Source organism: Lepidochelys olivacea (genome assembly GCF_965140295.1).
Source record: "Lepidochelys olivacea isolate rLepOli2 genome assembly, chromosome: 26".
Classification (NCBI taxonomy): domain Eukaryota; kingdom Metazoa; phylum Chordata; order Testudines; family Cheloniidae; genus Lepidochelys; species Lepidochelys olivacea.
In genome coordinates, this window is record NC_140436.1 from 445,246 (window position 1) to 460,432 (window position 15,187).

At 59.7% G+C, this 15,187-nt stretch overlaps 1 protein-coding gene across 3 annotated transcripts; it reads right to left on the reverse strand.

Moving 5' to 3' along the window:
* Positions 1-407: 407 nt before the first annotated feature.
* GPAT4 (glycerol-3-phosphate acyltransferase 4) lies at positions 408-13,890 on the reverse strand. 3 transcript variants are annotated; one of them, XM_084615060.1, is made up of 13 exons: positions 13,743-13,890; positions 9,130-9,982; positions 5,879-5,948; positions 5,309-5,606; positions 4,762-4,836; positions 4,054-4,143; positions 3,854-3,947; positions 3,130-3,245; positions 2,736-2,791; positions 2,360-2,433; positions 1,800-1,928; positions 1,633-1,712; positions 408-779 (listed from the first exon to the last, which is right to left on the reverse strand). In XM_084615060.1, exons 2-13 carry the CDS (start codon positions 9,292-9,294, stop codon positions 671-673), a joined length of 1,356 nt encoding a protein of 451 aa, XP_084471186.1. In that variant the 5' UTR covers positions 9,295-9,982; positions 13,743-13,890; the 3' UTR covers positions 408-670. The 3 variants fall into 3 exon arrangements, with proteins under 3 accessions (XP_084471186.1, XP_084471185.1, XP_084471184.1); XM_084615059.1 differs by having other exon boundaries at positions 2,348-2,433; XM_084615058.1 differs by having other exon boundaries at positions 1,633-1,928; positions 2,348-2,433.
* Between the last annotated feature and the right edge of the window lie 1,297 nt (positions 13,891-15,187).

The following is a 15,187-nucleotide window of genomic DNA, read 5'->3' on the forward strand; positions in this document are numbered from 1 at the left end:
ACCACACGGCCCCCCCCCCACCGTCCAGGGAAGAAGCTGGGGTGGGGTGGCGCATGTACCTGTATAGCAGCTCTGAGTGCAGGTGGGTCCCTCTATCCCCTGGCTTCCCCTAGAGAGGTTAGAGCTTGGGGGGCTGACACATCCAGCCATAGGGGATTCCTGCACCAGAGGAGGGAACCCTGACGCTGCAGCCATTGGGGCACAGAGCAATGCAACGCGCCCAAGCTGTGCACCTCAGAGGTGCTATTCAGAAGATTCACTGAGAGGGGTGGGCCTACAAGGTCCCTTCCTGCTGTTGAGGTATCTGTGGCAGCAGGGACCCCTCTCCTGGCTGCTGGCAGTAGCCTGGCACTGACCGACTCGCCCCCCCAGCCCCTCCCACTAGGCCCCACAGACCACGGCACAGCTGTCAGTGTTCCATTTAATGCTGGCCCTGCAACGGGCTGAGCTGTAACAGTAACAAGAAGGCATCTTTGCCAGCAGCCACTCGGGGCCTGCAGGCTCCAGGCAGCACAGTGTCTCTGGGGCAGAGCCAGAGGATGGAGGAGTGGGCTGAGCAGCTCTGGAGCAGCCTGAGTCCCAGGATACAACGTGGCTCCAAAGGGGCCCGGGGCAGCGCTGGAGGCAGAGCACTCCAGATGGGCCCGGGGGCAGCGTGCAGGCAGAGAGCTCAGGAGCGGCTCCGGTCCTCATGGTTGCCAACAATCGTCTTGCTGTAGAGTTTCTGCTGCTCCTCCTTGAACGTGTCCTTCACTTTCTCCCTCTTCAGGCCCCCATCCCTGCGGAGAGTCGAGCGATCAGACAGGCTGTGGGGGAGGGCTGCCCTGGACTCACAGTACCTTTCCCCGAGCCCTGTTGGTGCTGGGGCTGCCCTGACCAGCTCTCACACACCTGGGATGGGAGCACTGTCCTCATTTTCCCGTGACTTGGTGAGCCAGGGCCAGAACTCAGAAGTCCCGGGCTCCTGGCCGTGCTCAGCCACCCGACCCCCCGGCAGCAGAGGGACCAACCTGCTCAGCCATTGGCTGCAATACAGGAGCCTGGCTGATGGACTTTCATTCTCAGCCTCTGAAGCCCCAGTGATCGGGAAAGGACACCTGCCTGGCTTGCTATTCCAGGACAGCACCCAGGGGAGAGTTTGTTTAGAAGCAGGGTGTCCCACCGCAAGCTGGCATTCGAGAGCAAGGCCCACACAGCATGAGCAAGAGGCAGCTGGTCTAGGCTGCACGTGCAGCTGCAGGCTCCAGAGGGCCCTGCCGGGGCATGCTCAGCACATGCTTCTCTACAGCATGGATCTGAGGCCTACACACCTCCAGGCAGGGCTCTGTGCACTGCTCCAAGCACCCGACAGCCCTGCCTCTCCAGGATCCCCCAGAAAACTCCACCGTTCCCCTGCACGGTTCAGTGGGGTTTTGTGTGCCCTCAGCCCCCACACTCTGCCTATGGACACGTACTGCACCTAGGAGTTGCTGCCTGCCTCACAACCACAGCCCTCCTGAACCAGGCAGCCAGAAGGCTGGCTCTGGCAGCTGGCCCTCCCTCCTGTGGGCTGGAGCCTGGGAGCAGGGTAAGCCAGGTACCTCTGAGGCCTTGGACCCAGCACTGGGAGGGGAAGTTCTGGTTCTGACTCACCACAGCAGATCCACAAGGCCTCCCTGCCTGGCAATTGCTGACTTCACCCGGTTGGCAAACTGGACAGCATCCTCTTCAGGCTGTGGGAGAGCAGAGCTGTTTAGTACGAGCAAGGGACCCAGCCCTCGGCAGCTCCTCCACAGGCCTGGCACAGCCCCCTCACTCACCTCCCTGGTCATGGGTGGCAGGTACCAGACGCTGCAGACGATGGCCCAGCTGGTCATCATCCTCAGCAGGTAGGTCACCATTCCGTACTTGCTGCTGTTCCAAAAGGCATCTCCAAACTGCGGGTCATACTGCAGAGGGCGAGAGAGCCCATGAGATTGAGACCCACAGCAGGGCTGGCCGGGGCATCACCACGGGCAAGGCCTGTCAGGCTCCCCCAGCCTACAAGCATGGCCAGATCTCTGCTTCCCCACACCCACAGCACAGGTTCATGAGATGAGCCCCAGAGATGCAGGACCATCTCCCTACTGCCCACTACTCAAAGCGGAGAACAGCCCCTCACGCCAAACGGGGCTTCACAGCTTTGGGGCCCTGCTGCAGGGAAGCTGGGTCTATGCCCCTCCAGTTTCCCGCACGGCCACTGGGAAGGGCCTTGTTCTATAGCACCCCTGTTCCCGCCTTCCATAAGCGGCCCTAGCAGGATGGGCTCAATGCAGCCAACCTCCCAGAGGGGCACTGCTGTCTGCCCCAGGCTGGGAGCTGCTTGCACCTTGATGGCTACCGGGTAGACTGTGGCTCCAATTTCAAAGCTTCCCTTCTTGAACATCATCACAGACGTGTTGTTGATGCAGGTGCCTGTAAAGAGATGAGTGCAGCTGCCTCAGCCTCCCTCTGCGAGCATATGCCAGAGTCCTGGCTGGGAACGCGAGGAAGGTGCCCTGGGGTCCCCCCACCATGGCAGTCAGTGCCCAGCACTGTTGTGGGCTCACTTGGCTCAGCCCTGACCTGAGGGACAGCCTCAGAGCTCTGGCAACATTGAGGATGCAGGCCCCCCTTGCCTTGCCCCAGAGGAGAGGGGATGACACACATGCTGGCATCAGCCATACGGCATACTTCACAACCCGCCATGGGTCAGTGTGGCCTGGCCTGCAGCTCACCTTCTGGGAAGATGAGGATGGGCAGTTTGCTCTTGTCCTGGACATGCTCTGTCAGCCTGCAGGGAAAAGAGAGTCACTGACTGGCACAGCTCCCTGGGGCGCCCTGCTGGTTCTGCACCCAGCAGCCCTGAACATACAGTGCGCACCCATTAACCTTCAGTTAGGATGCACTCGCTGGGTGCATGTAATGCCCCTGGGACGGGACAGCTCCCAGGCTCCCAAGAGCCACCTGGGACAACCAGAACCCTGACAGGAAGCAGGTTCCTCCTCCCCTGGAGCCAGACAGCCCTGGCTCACCCTCCCCAGCCATGCCTGTATGGAGTTGCGGAGAACCCACTGTCTCCAGCAGGCCCTCCCTTCCCCTGCCTGAGAAAGCTATTGACTGCTGTCCTACCTTTTGGCCACAAGATGGCGATCCTTGACCTCAGAGCGTTCGAACCAGACATGGGGACACGCCTTCACCACGGCCCTCTGGATCACACCCATGAGCCCGCCATGGATCTGACCCACCTGAGCCAGAGGAAGATGCAGGTTAAAGTCTTTGCCTTGGCCGGCAGGAGTCGCCAGGCAGCTCCTAGCCTCATAACTAGACAGATTTCCCCCTCTGTCCCCTTCCCAGCAGAGGGCTGGAGAGACAGCCCTGCCCCTCCCAGGTGGCTGTTAGGGGAAGGTCACACCTGAGGGGTGATGTGCCAAAGTTGCCAGAGTGGAGCGTCTGGGAGGAGCCCAGATCCTCATCATACACTTTATGCTCAGGGTGGCCAGGCTGAGACTGCGACCTGCCCTTTCCACAGCCAGCAAAGCCCACAGCACTAATGGCAAATGTCCTGGGGCCTCTGGAAGTCCTGCGTCCCCACACCAAAGAAGCACTGGCCTTTGCAACTGGGGTGCCCAGAGGCTGCTGAACCACTGCGGGGAATCAACCAGATGTGAGAGGGGCTGTGTATCCAGGCTCAGGGCCCCAGACAAGCCCATTCAGGTCCACACACTTTGCAAACTCCCTAAGCCTCAGAACACCTTCCTCCCCCCAGGCAGAAGAGCACCGGCTCCATCGTACAGCAGCACAGCGACCTGCTCAGGGCAAAGGCCTCTCTGGGGATAGAGGGAGCAGCCCTTACCATAGCGTAGTAGCCATCGCTGGCCAGGATGATCACGTCAATGGGGGAGGTATGATTAGCCACGCAGATGCCTCCATTTCGGGGTCTGTTTTCCCTAAATACAACACAAAACCAAAATGGGGTGACAAGGGATGCGGGAGCCCAGCCTGAGCCAGGGAAGAGCACGGCAAGGCAGGCTGGGAGACGGTGCTGCCCCTTACTGGTCATGGTAGGTGATGATGGCGGTGAGGGCACGCACACAGATTCGGTAACACATCAGGTGAACGTGTTTGCTCAGGAACTCCTTCCACCTGCAGAGGCAGAACAGAGATTGTTACCACAGACAGCCCCACAAGCCACCCATGCTGGAGTGCCCTACCCTGAGCCAGGAGCTGCTGCAAGGGCCACATGGTGAGCTGGTGCGTTTACTGGGCTGGGGGAGCTTGGGAATACAGGGTGGGGGAGTGACAAGGCTGACCTGACTGTGTACCCTACAAAAGAGTGTACAACAACTTCCCCTCCCCTCATGGAGCATGTGAAGGGCAGAGGTGTTTGTAACTGTACTAACCCAGCCCAACTGGGACACCATGCAGGCTGGCTCCCATCCCATCCATCAGTCCAGCCCAACCCCTTTCCAAGCTAGTCACAAGCTGAGAGAGAAACCCACGAACTGAGAGTGACACTTTGCTCATCTGAGCTGGGCTTTGTGTTTTGCTCCTTTGTAGAGTTCAGGGCTGTGAGGTTTGCCACAGAGGCAAAGTTGTGGCATAGATCCTGCTGTGTCCGTCCCCCCAGGGAGGCAGGTGCCAGTCACCTTGGCCCTTCACCCACAGACATACATCTCGACAGTGGCTGGAATGTAGAGGGGGAGACTCCCCTTCCTGCCCCTCCATCCATACTCCTCCATGTTCAGTGAAGGGCCAACTCACCTTCCACTGGGCAAATATCCCACCACTGTGGTGCCAACCACCAACAAGCTGATGCCTGTGAAGGCCAGGGCAATCCTGCAGGAGGGAGAGGGATGTTACAGGCCAGTGAACAAATTCCATGCAGCCCCGTGGGTGTGAAGCCCTGCTCCTGCCTGCCAGGCAGCAGTCTCTCAATGGACCTGCTGCAGGGTGGGTGTCTCTCTGTGTCCTTGTGCTGCCAGGAGGACCCAGCACCTCTGGCTCCCCTGAGCCAGCTGGGACTGCTGCAGAGAGGATGGGCCCATGGGAATGTACGTGGCCATCTTGAGATCCCCCACCCCAGCTCCCACTACCCTGGCTCCCCGCCACTGATCTAACTACCAGACCACACTCTTCTCCCAGGGCTGAAGACAGAGGCAGGAGCCTCAAGTCCCAGCCCCTGGCTCTAACCATCAGCCCTTGGCCCCTCTCTTGTTGTAGGCAAGACGACTGGAAGCAGCCAACGTGCCAGCCAGTGCAGTGCCAGGGGTGCCCTGCAGGGAGGCCGTTGCCAGGAGCAGCTCCTCACCTGAGTGGCAGCAGGAAGCAGTACCGGATGAGCACACCCAGCCCCCACAGCACAGTGAGGCGCAGGCTGATGTACTGGAAGTTGTAATTGGTCCGGCTGAGCAGGTTCCAAGACTCCAGCTCCTCAGCTGAGAACCGCTTGGTCACCTCGTCGTCCATGATGGTCTCAATGCCCTTGCGGCAGAAGTAGAAGATGTCAGAGAGCTCAAACTCAGGTGTGTCCAGGGCTTTGCTGCTGCCGCTCCGACGGATCTCTTTAATCTCCTCCTCCAGGGATGTGGGCTCCTTTGCAATGATACCTGCAACACGGCCACGTGTTCCAGCGATGGCAGCCTGACAGGCCTGCCCCCTGCCTGCAGGTGGGGCCAGCCCCGGTCCCTCCCTCCCTCCTCCTGCCTGCAGGTGGGGCCAGCCCTGGGCCCTGTCCTAGACATGGGACACCCACAACCAGGTGTGCCCTACATATCTCCCTTGCCCAGAGATAAGGCATTCCCACCCACCCATGACAAGGACCTCCCACATGCACACACAGACATGGAGCTGCTGATGGGAGGGGACGGCAGGCTCTCACCATTTACATAGGGCTTGTACAGTGGGTGGTTCTTCTCCTTGGCACCACGCTCTATCCTCAGCGTCGCCCACTGAAAGAGACACTAGATAAGCAGGCCTTCCAACCCCCCAGGCTTCAAGTCCCTGGCTGTGGGGGCAGAGGTAGGGCTCATTCCAGCAGCTCGAAGAGGGGTTCTCAGCACAGCACTGATGGGAGGTCAGAGCTTACAGAGAGGAGAGAATGGGGATTGGGCTGGGAAAGTCCACTAGCCTACACAGGCAACCAGCCAGGACAGCTGTCTGCTGCGGGACCTGGCTACTAATGAGGATGGTGCATGGGCTGGAGCGGGGGGAGAGCCCCACTGGGAGAGACCGTTGTGCAGGCATCTGCATTCCATTCTGGGCACCATGTCACCTGAGAGATACAGACAGAGCAGAGGAACTTCAGAGAAGAGCAACAACTACCCCAGGGCTGGGGGAGGGTGTTATGGAACACCTCTCCCCAGCCCCAGAGCACGCTCTGCGGCTTTCAGGCAGTCCCATGGCACTTTGCTGTTCCCTCACATGGGTGCCATTGGCTGGACTCCTTATGGACCCTGATCACTTGTTCTTGCCCCTTGGCAGGGGGCTCCAGCACAGGGTGATCAGGTGACTAACCCAGCACTATTTTCCGATTCTCTTTTCCTCCCTCATGGAATCAGAGGCTGCATTTCAAGGTTGCTGATGGAACCAGCAGGCCAATAGTGTGAAGGGCTGGGACCCCTCCCTTCTCCCACTTGGCTAACAGCTGCTGCTACTTCTCTGTGCACTATTGCTCACAAACAGCAGCCCTGAGCAGCCTCCAGGCAGCTATCTGGCAGCAACAGCCAGAATCAATGCCCAGATCACCCTTATTCACAGAAATCTCCCCCCTCAGCTGCTCCCCAAGGACACCAGATAAACAAACACACAGGTTGGATTTCCAGCCAGCCTGCCCGCCCTCCACGGAACCTTCTCGATGGCTAGGCTGGGAAGGGTTAGATTTTTCTCTAAATGTCTATTTCACCATACACATGCAAACCACAGAAAAAAATAATTCCATCGATAACGATCAAAATGTACAGCTAAGCAAAGGGAAAAAGGCTGCTTGAGAACCTATCAGAGTTTAACTTACAGAGATTTACTTTGTGAACTCTGACTTGTGATATTGACAAGTTTGTGTTTTAACCATTATAAAGCTTGAACTTTATGAATCTCAATGTCTACTGTCATTATATAACTGTCTGCCCACCCCCCCCAATTTCCCACAACAGTGAAAAATTAAATGGATAAAAATAAAAAATGCTTAAAAATAAACATTGCTATCATTTGCCAAAGTTAGAGAAATTAAAACCAGAATTCTATCAAACTTGTCCGTATCACACCTGCCTTCTTAATTTGGGCCTTGAAAACAAACTCTTAAGGAGAACAAAATGTGCACACCTACTCCAGCCCCAGTGTCTCCCAGCAGGGGAGCGAGGCTGGAATTGGTGTCCTGGCAGCCTTTGGACAGGTTCCTGTCTGAGGTCAGTCCCTGTTACCAAGGTTTTGGGGGAAAGGGCCCTTGCAGAGTTCTGATCACACCTGCTTTGCTGGCAGCACTGAGCCAGCCCTAAGCCCTGAAAGGCTGATGAGAGCTCCTTCACAGCCAGGCAGACATGTCCTAGGGTAGTCTCCAATCTCCAAGAGCTAAATCCTGGCCATGCCCCATGCTTTGCCAGAGGTCAGAGGAAACACTGCCTCTTGGGCTAGGAGTCTCCCCTGAAACCTCCCACACAACTGGCTAGGTACATCATGGAGCACCGCTACTGCCAGAGGCGAGTACAGAAGTGGCTGAACTTGGACAGACCAACAGTCTGACTTGGGAGAATGACCTAGCTGTCCCCAAAGCTTGCAGAGCTAAGCATGTCGGCCAGGCCTGAGACCCATCACCTCAGGCAGCACCCTCCTTCCTATTATAGACACCAATGGCTGGGCATGAGCATTGCCACACTGCACTCCAGTTCCCTCCATGGAACTTCACTACTGAGTGTAGAGGACACAGCATCATTCTCCTGCGGCCTTGGCCTCCTCCAGCCCCACCTCCTGGGAACTCAGCAGAGTCCTGGGCCTGCATGGACCCTGTCTCGGGGGAGGCCCAGCTTTAAGGCAGCCCAGGAGATCAGACTGTCAAGGGCAGGCAGGAACAGACTGGAAAATTCCACTTGGCTTCTCTGAGCCAAGAAGTGCCGTGAGGGCTCCTGGCTGCCCCTCAGAGGTCAGAGGTCCAGAGAGGACTTCTGGAAACAGCCCCAGCCAGCCAGTTCCACACTGGCTCTACAGCTGGCAACAGGTCCCAGTGCCAGGCAAGTTTCCTTGGGTCAATGGGCAGAGGGCAGCACAGAACACACTGACCACAAGGGGCAGAGCATGTGGCCAGGGACCCTGTAGGGCAGAGAGCCCAGCTGACACCCAGCTTCCTTCACCCAAACTTGTGTTAAAGAAGAGATGCTGTTTCTGCTGCCCCAGGTGAACAGCCCTCCCCAACCCCAGGAACGAGGTGCCTGCTCCTCACCCCGCCCGCAGGCCCTGTTCCCCTTGGTCTCCTCCCACCACGGGGCTGTTCTTGAGAGGTGCTGAAATCTGCCCTTGCTTGGGTCTGCCATGTGTGAGACTCAGGCGTCTCTCTCCAGAGGTTTCAGAGTAGCAGCCATGTTAGTCTGTATCTGCAAAAAGGAAAGGAGGACTTGTGGCACCTTCGAGACTAACCCATTTATTTGAGCATGAGCTTTCGTGGGCTACAGCTAAGATGAAGCATCCGATGAAGTGAGCTGTAGCTCACGAGAGCTTATGCTCACATAAATTTGTTAGTTTCTAACGTGCCACAAGTCCTCCTGTTCTTTTTCCTCTCCAGAGGGGCTCTGCTGCTGTCAGCCAGTGACAATACAGTCTCTGCAGCACTTGTTTACAAGGCCTTTGTCCTCAGCATGGGGGCATTTTGGAATGACCTGCAAGCACAGCTCTATGGAGCTGGAGCTGGCTCAATAAGAGTGTGGCTAAGATGCCTGAGTCACTCCAAAGACCCCCCCAGAGGTTTCTAGCACCAACACTTGCATCACCAACAGCCCAACTCTCATTCAGCAACCCACACCACCACCATCCAGGGACACCCTCTATTTGAAGGCACATGCCCCTGGCAGGGATCTCCCCCAGGCACATGGACAGTGGTCAGGGCACCCGAGCTCCTGCACAGTACATCCTGGAAGCATGACTCACCCGGAAAATCTTTAAGAGTGTTTTCATATAAATCCTGCGGATGCCAAAGGAAACCCCAAAAATGGCTGGCACAATGATGAAAACCAGAAGCAGTGTGAAGAGGACGGTCAGGGAGATCCCCAGCAGGTTAACAACCAGGCTGTCAAAGGGGAGCAGGAGGAACATGATGGAGGGTCCAGGCAAGGCCAACGCCCTGCGACCCTGGGGCCAGGAGAGAAGGGCTGTCCACAGCGATCAGCCAGTCCTCCTGCTAAACAGCAACAGTCCCATGCATGCTCCGAGTCCCCAGCAGGTCACAGACTCCATTCCAAAGTTCACATCCTTTCCTAGCAGCCCGCGGGAGGAGGAATGCGAGGGAACCAGACGAGACTGAGCAGCTTGGTCTCTGGGGCTCAGCGTGGCTGGAACATGGAGCGTGGGTTCTTAGAGGGTTTGTGAGTGGCACTGTAACAAGGCAGCTGTGTGAACGGGGATTCCCCCTGTGGCCCACCAAACAAGTCTTGTTGCAGGGTGACTCCTGCGCAGCCAGACAGTGGAATTCCCTTTGGCTTGTTGAAGAAGGAACAAGGAGAGGTCTTTTCATAGGGGTGAGGTGGGGTCCATTCCTGATTCCGCATTGGAGGACCTCTGGAAAAATCGGTATTTCTAGGAGCCTGCCACGTGCGGAGCTACTGTCTTTGCCACCACCAGTTCGGAGCCTCTCCTGCCGCCTGTAATAAATATCATTCCAGAGACCTCTGGCATCCACCCATGCTGGAGTCCTTGCGGAAAAGGACAGTGCCTCTGCCCCTGTGAGGGCCCCTGAGCTGTGAGCTGCCTTCTTGGCAAGAGAGCCCCTCACATGCCACCAGTGCTAGGGGAGGAAAGAAAAAACAGAGTCAGGCAAATCAGGTAGCGAGACGTCAACGCACAGAGGGTCTCCTGAGGCCCAGGAGCAGTGAGGCGCTGGATCTGAGAGGGCAGAGTTCAAGCTGAGGACACACTGCTCACAGTGCAGGGTTTGGGAATCAGCAGATCTGAATCCTCAGCTCCTGCCTCACACTGGTACAGCGCAAACAGCTGGGAAGTGGGCTCGCTACCCTCCTGGTCCCTGCATTTTCAGCCTAGGCCTGCAATTCAGATCAGTGCAGGCTCACAGAGGTACTGCATAAGGCCGGTGAGTGTCCAGAGCAGGAGAGCAGCAAATGGAGTGAGGGACCCCCTCCTGACTGATAAGGATATCACCACTCAGCACCTCTATCCTGAGGGATCCCTGAGCACTTTACTAGCCACACCCAGAAACATTTCTTCCACCACTGAACACAGCCTCTCTGGGGTGGGGCTTGGCAGCTGTTTGACACATGGCAGCACTACAATGGACTTTAGGACAGGAAGTGAAGTAATCCTGCAGTGAGAATGAAAGGAGGCTAAATATGATTATCCAAATTGGAACTTGCCAGGTGACTGTGACTAAAACCAAAGTCAGTGTCTCAGTGTTACATCTCATCTGAGAGATGGCACCTCCAGGTGCACAGCATTCTTTGCATCATGCTGGGACACGGCTCAATTCCCACTCCATAGAGAGCTTCTCCCGCTGAATCACTGGGGTGGGGGGAGAGGGCAATTCCCATCCACCTACTGCCCTGTCCTGACCCTCTGATACACAGTGACAGGCAATAGGTGGGGGCACCAAGCCCAGCTCTGCAGGAGGAGTCATTCCCAACCACAGGACAGCTGGGGAAGCAGAAGAGCCCTCCCTTCCCCTTTCAGACAACCCTCCAGCCCCGCTTGGCTTCCCGCTACTTCCCACAGCACACTGGAGGCTCTGGCTGCTGGCTCAGCACCACTGTATCAGGCACTGCTAAGAGCATCCTCTGTGCTGCATGGAATGCCGCCCCAGTAAACCCTGCTCCCCATAGAAGACACTCTCTGCCTATCCCTGCTGCTGCCTTCTTCTCCTATGGGCCAAGCCTTGCTGATCAGTCGCCTAACTCCCCAGAATGTCAGCCCCCTCATGCACCAAACCCAGGAATCCCACGTGGCAAACTAACCAGTCAGCCCAGCCAGCCTACCCACCACCGCCCTGACTCACCAGAAGGTGCCTGGGTGGAGAAGAGAAAGAATTATAGGACTTAATTAGCACATTCCTTCCATGTAACACCCTGTTCTGGCCTAATGGCCCAGTTCAAATCATGCCCTGGCAATGACCAGCAGCACCAGGCATAGTTTGAAGCAACCCTGTTCAGCTTTGCTCACAAGCTTCAGCCACAGAAGTTTCTAGACAGGGTGGTGACACTGTCACTGGGATCTCTAGCTGGTGTCACCCTTGCACGCTCCCTGTGGAACCCAACTGCTGGAATGATTGTCTCAGAGGCCCTCCAGGAACAGCCCAGATCAGGCTGCATAGTTGGCTGCTTTCCCAAGATAGCTCCAAGGGTCCACACCCTGCAGGGATCTCATGCTGATACCCACAGAGTGCAGGCTCCTGTCCTCCACCACCAGCAGGGTCGGATGAGGAACTTTTACCTCAACAACCAGATTTTCATAGTACAATGTTGTACAAACTACAATTACTTCTCACAAGCCCCTGGAAACCAGTCAGGGAAGCACATTCTGCCCATTTTACTCATGGGCAATAGCAGCACGAGGAAAAGGGACCAGCCCAAGGTCATGCTGCAAGTCAGTGAAAAGCTGGGGTTCTACCCCAGAGTCGCCGGTCTCAGAGCTCTGCTCTAAGCACTAAACAAGGGAAACATATTGTTGTGACGACAGGGACCCTGCCAGAACCCCAGGAGAGATCAGCAATCCCTTTCCTCTCAGCAATGGCTCCTAGAACAGTGCCATGCTATCAGGGGAAACCACTCTACGGCCCAGAGTGGACTCAGGTGCTTGCAACCCATTCTCTGCAGCGTGTGTAATCACTGAGGCATCCCAGGGGCAGGACAGGTAAGAGCATCCTCTGCACCGCACACAACAGAACAGCCAAAGGCAGGAGGGGCCCTGCCCCAGGGCATCAGCCTGGTTTCAAGGGCTCGGCAGCAGCACCAGTGCAGGTGTCCGTTCCCTGAAATGGGACGCGGGGCCATAGCTGGACGCCCGCATGGGGGCGGGAGGGGGAGCCGTGACCCCGCTGCTCTGATCCACGCAGCGCGGGCTGGGCGAGCCGACTGGGCCCGCGCAGCGCAGCAGAAGAGGGGAAACCAGGCCGAATGGGCCCAGACCGGGACCCTCCAGTATCTCCCACGCGCAGCCCGGGGCTGCGCAGAGCGCTGGGAGCCGGCGGCGCCATGGGGAAGGGGTTTGTGGGGTGTTGGGACGGGGAGTGGCCCAGAATGGCCCAGCGCCAGGCACTGCACAGGCCAGAGAGCGGGGGGGACCCACTGCGACACGGGAACCCCTCAGTGGGGCGGCAGTGCAGGGCCCACGTGGGGAGCAGCGAGGAGGGAGCAAGGGGAGGGAGTCTCCAATCGGGGCGGGGGGGGGGCGTTCTGCGCGGACGGCCCCATCTCACAGGACGGCGGGGGGGCGCTGCGCGGACGGCCCCATCTCACAGGACGGCCGGGGTGGGGGGGGCGCTGCGCGGACGGCCCCATCTCACAGGACGGCCGGGGTGGGGGGGGCGCTGCGCGGACGGCCCCATCTCACAGGACGGCCGGGGGGTGGGGTGGGGTGGGGGGGGCGCTGCGTGGACGGCCCCATCTCACAGGACGGCCGGGGGGTGGGGTGGGGTGGGGGCGCTGCGCGGACGGCCCCATCTCACAGGATGGCGGTGGGGTGGGGTGGGGGCGCTGCGCGGACGGCCCCATCTCACAGGACGGCCGGGGGGTGGGGTGGGGGGGGCGCTGCGCGGACGGCCCCATCTCACAGGACGGCCGGGGGGTGGGGTGGGGGGGGGCGCTGCGCGGACGGCCCCATCTCACAGGACGGCCGGGGGGTGGGGTGGGGGGGGCGCTGCGCGGACGGCCCCATCTCACAGGACGGCGGGGGGGTGGGGTGGGGGGGGGCGCTGCGCGGACGGCCCCATCTCACAGGACGGCCGGGGGTGGGGTGGGGGGGCGCTGCGCGGACGGCCCCATCTCACAGGACGGCCGGGGGTGGGGTGGGGGGGCGCTGCGCGGACGGCCCCATCTCACAGGACGGCCGGGGGTGGGGTGGGGGGGCGCTGCGCGGACGGCCCCATCTCACAGGACGGCCGGGGGTGGGGTGGGGGGGCGCTGCGCGGACGGCCCCATCTCACAGGACGGCCGGGGGTGGGGTGGGGGGGCGCTGCGCGGACGGCCCCATCTCACAGGACGGCCGGGGGGGCGCTGCGCGGACGGCCCCATCTCACAGGACGGCCGGGGGTGGGGGGGGGCTGCGCGGACGGCCCCATCTCACAGGACGGCCGGGGGGTGGGGGGGCGCTGCGCGGACGGCCCCATCTCACAGGACGGCCGGGGGGGCGCTGCGCGGACGGCCCCATCTCACAGGACGGCGGGGGGGGGGGGGCGCGCACTCCCTGCAGGCCAGGGGGTGGGGGATAACGGTTTTCCATTGCCGCCCGGGCGGGACTCTCCCCGGGGCTCGGCGGCAGGGAGCTCCCAGGGATCGCGCAGGGTATGTAAACCCAGGCCGAACCGGGCCAGTGTCACTCACCTGCCGCCGCTACCGCCGAGCTCCGGCTCCGCCTCCCCCACGTACCGTGCGCGTGCCCCCCTTCGCCCTGCGTTACGTAAAACGTCGCTCGCGCGGCCCGCACGGAGACGCGTCAGGCACTGCGCGGGGCGGACCCCGGAACTCGGGGGCGTGTCCTGCGGGCGCCCCGCCCTCTGGGTGCCGCCTCAGCCTCGTCACGGCAGTCACATGGCCGCGACGTGGTGACGTAGTCAGAGACGCAAGGCGAACGGCAACCCGCGGCACGAGGGCCCGGGCCCCGGCCCCGCCCACCGCGGGTGCCGGCCTGTCCGGCAGCAGCTGTCCGCTGTAGTGATGCTTCCGGCCCAGCAGAGGGCGGCGGCGCCACGGCCTCCCGGCGAAGGGACACGCCGGGGGCGGGCACAGAATGGTGGGGGTCCCCTGGAGAGCGGGCCGGGCAGCACCCGGGCGAGGCGCCACGGCTCGGGCAGGGGCAGGTGCTGAGCGCTCCCAGGAGCCTTGGCCGCCGCGACGCCTTCGCCCCGCCCGGCCCCGGCCCCTGGCCCCCCGCCCACGCGGCGCTGGCCCAGTGCCGAGGTGGGGGGGTTCCGCACTCCCCCCCCGCCCGCCGGCTGTTTCTCCGGCCCCAGCACGGACCTTTCCTGGGGTCGCTACAACCCTGGGCAACCCCGTCCCGCCCCCCCAGCCAGGCAAACGCCGTTCAGCGGGAAGACACCGTGATGAACTAGGTCTGGCCCTGTAGCGGGTGCAGGGTGCAGGACAAAGCCCCAGTTCCGTTACTGAGCGGGGTGCCAGACCTGCTGCCAGCCGTCTCCCTTCCTCCTGCCTCACTTCCTTCCTCGGGCCTGTAAAAGCGCTGATGGGGTGGGCGAGGGAAGAGGTTTAATGACAACGCAGCGAGACTAAGGGGGCAATTGTTAGCTATATAACACGGCCTAGGACACATTAAAAAACCCTTTAACCCTGAGCCCCAGTCCAGGACCCACCCCTGGCAGAGGAGAAGCTGTTTATGATGAGAGGAGAACATTACTGCTCTTTGCATCTCCCAGCTAGGGGTTAAGGTTGGGGGCTTTTAAGGGTTTTTAGGCCTAACTCGATAGCCACACACCATCTGAACACTTTACCTTTGCTAACCTGCAGATTGCAAGTCACACAGCCAAGCCTGGCTTGTTGATTTGTGATAATGGTCAAGGCCATTATAGGCAGAGGTGCTTTAATTTACTTACCAAGCGGCCAGTAAAGTCTGGTTTCCCACCTGAGCAGGGGACACAGGAGTAACATGGTAGGGGAGTGCTAGTTAGGCTGCAGTCATGGCAGGTCTGAGGCTCTTCCTAGGGCTTGTCTACACTACCAAGTTTTGTTGACAAAACTTATGTCAACACCCAAAAGTCAACAAAACAAAAATTGCCAAAGGGTGTTCACACTTGCTCCCTCTGTCGACAGAT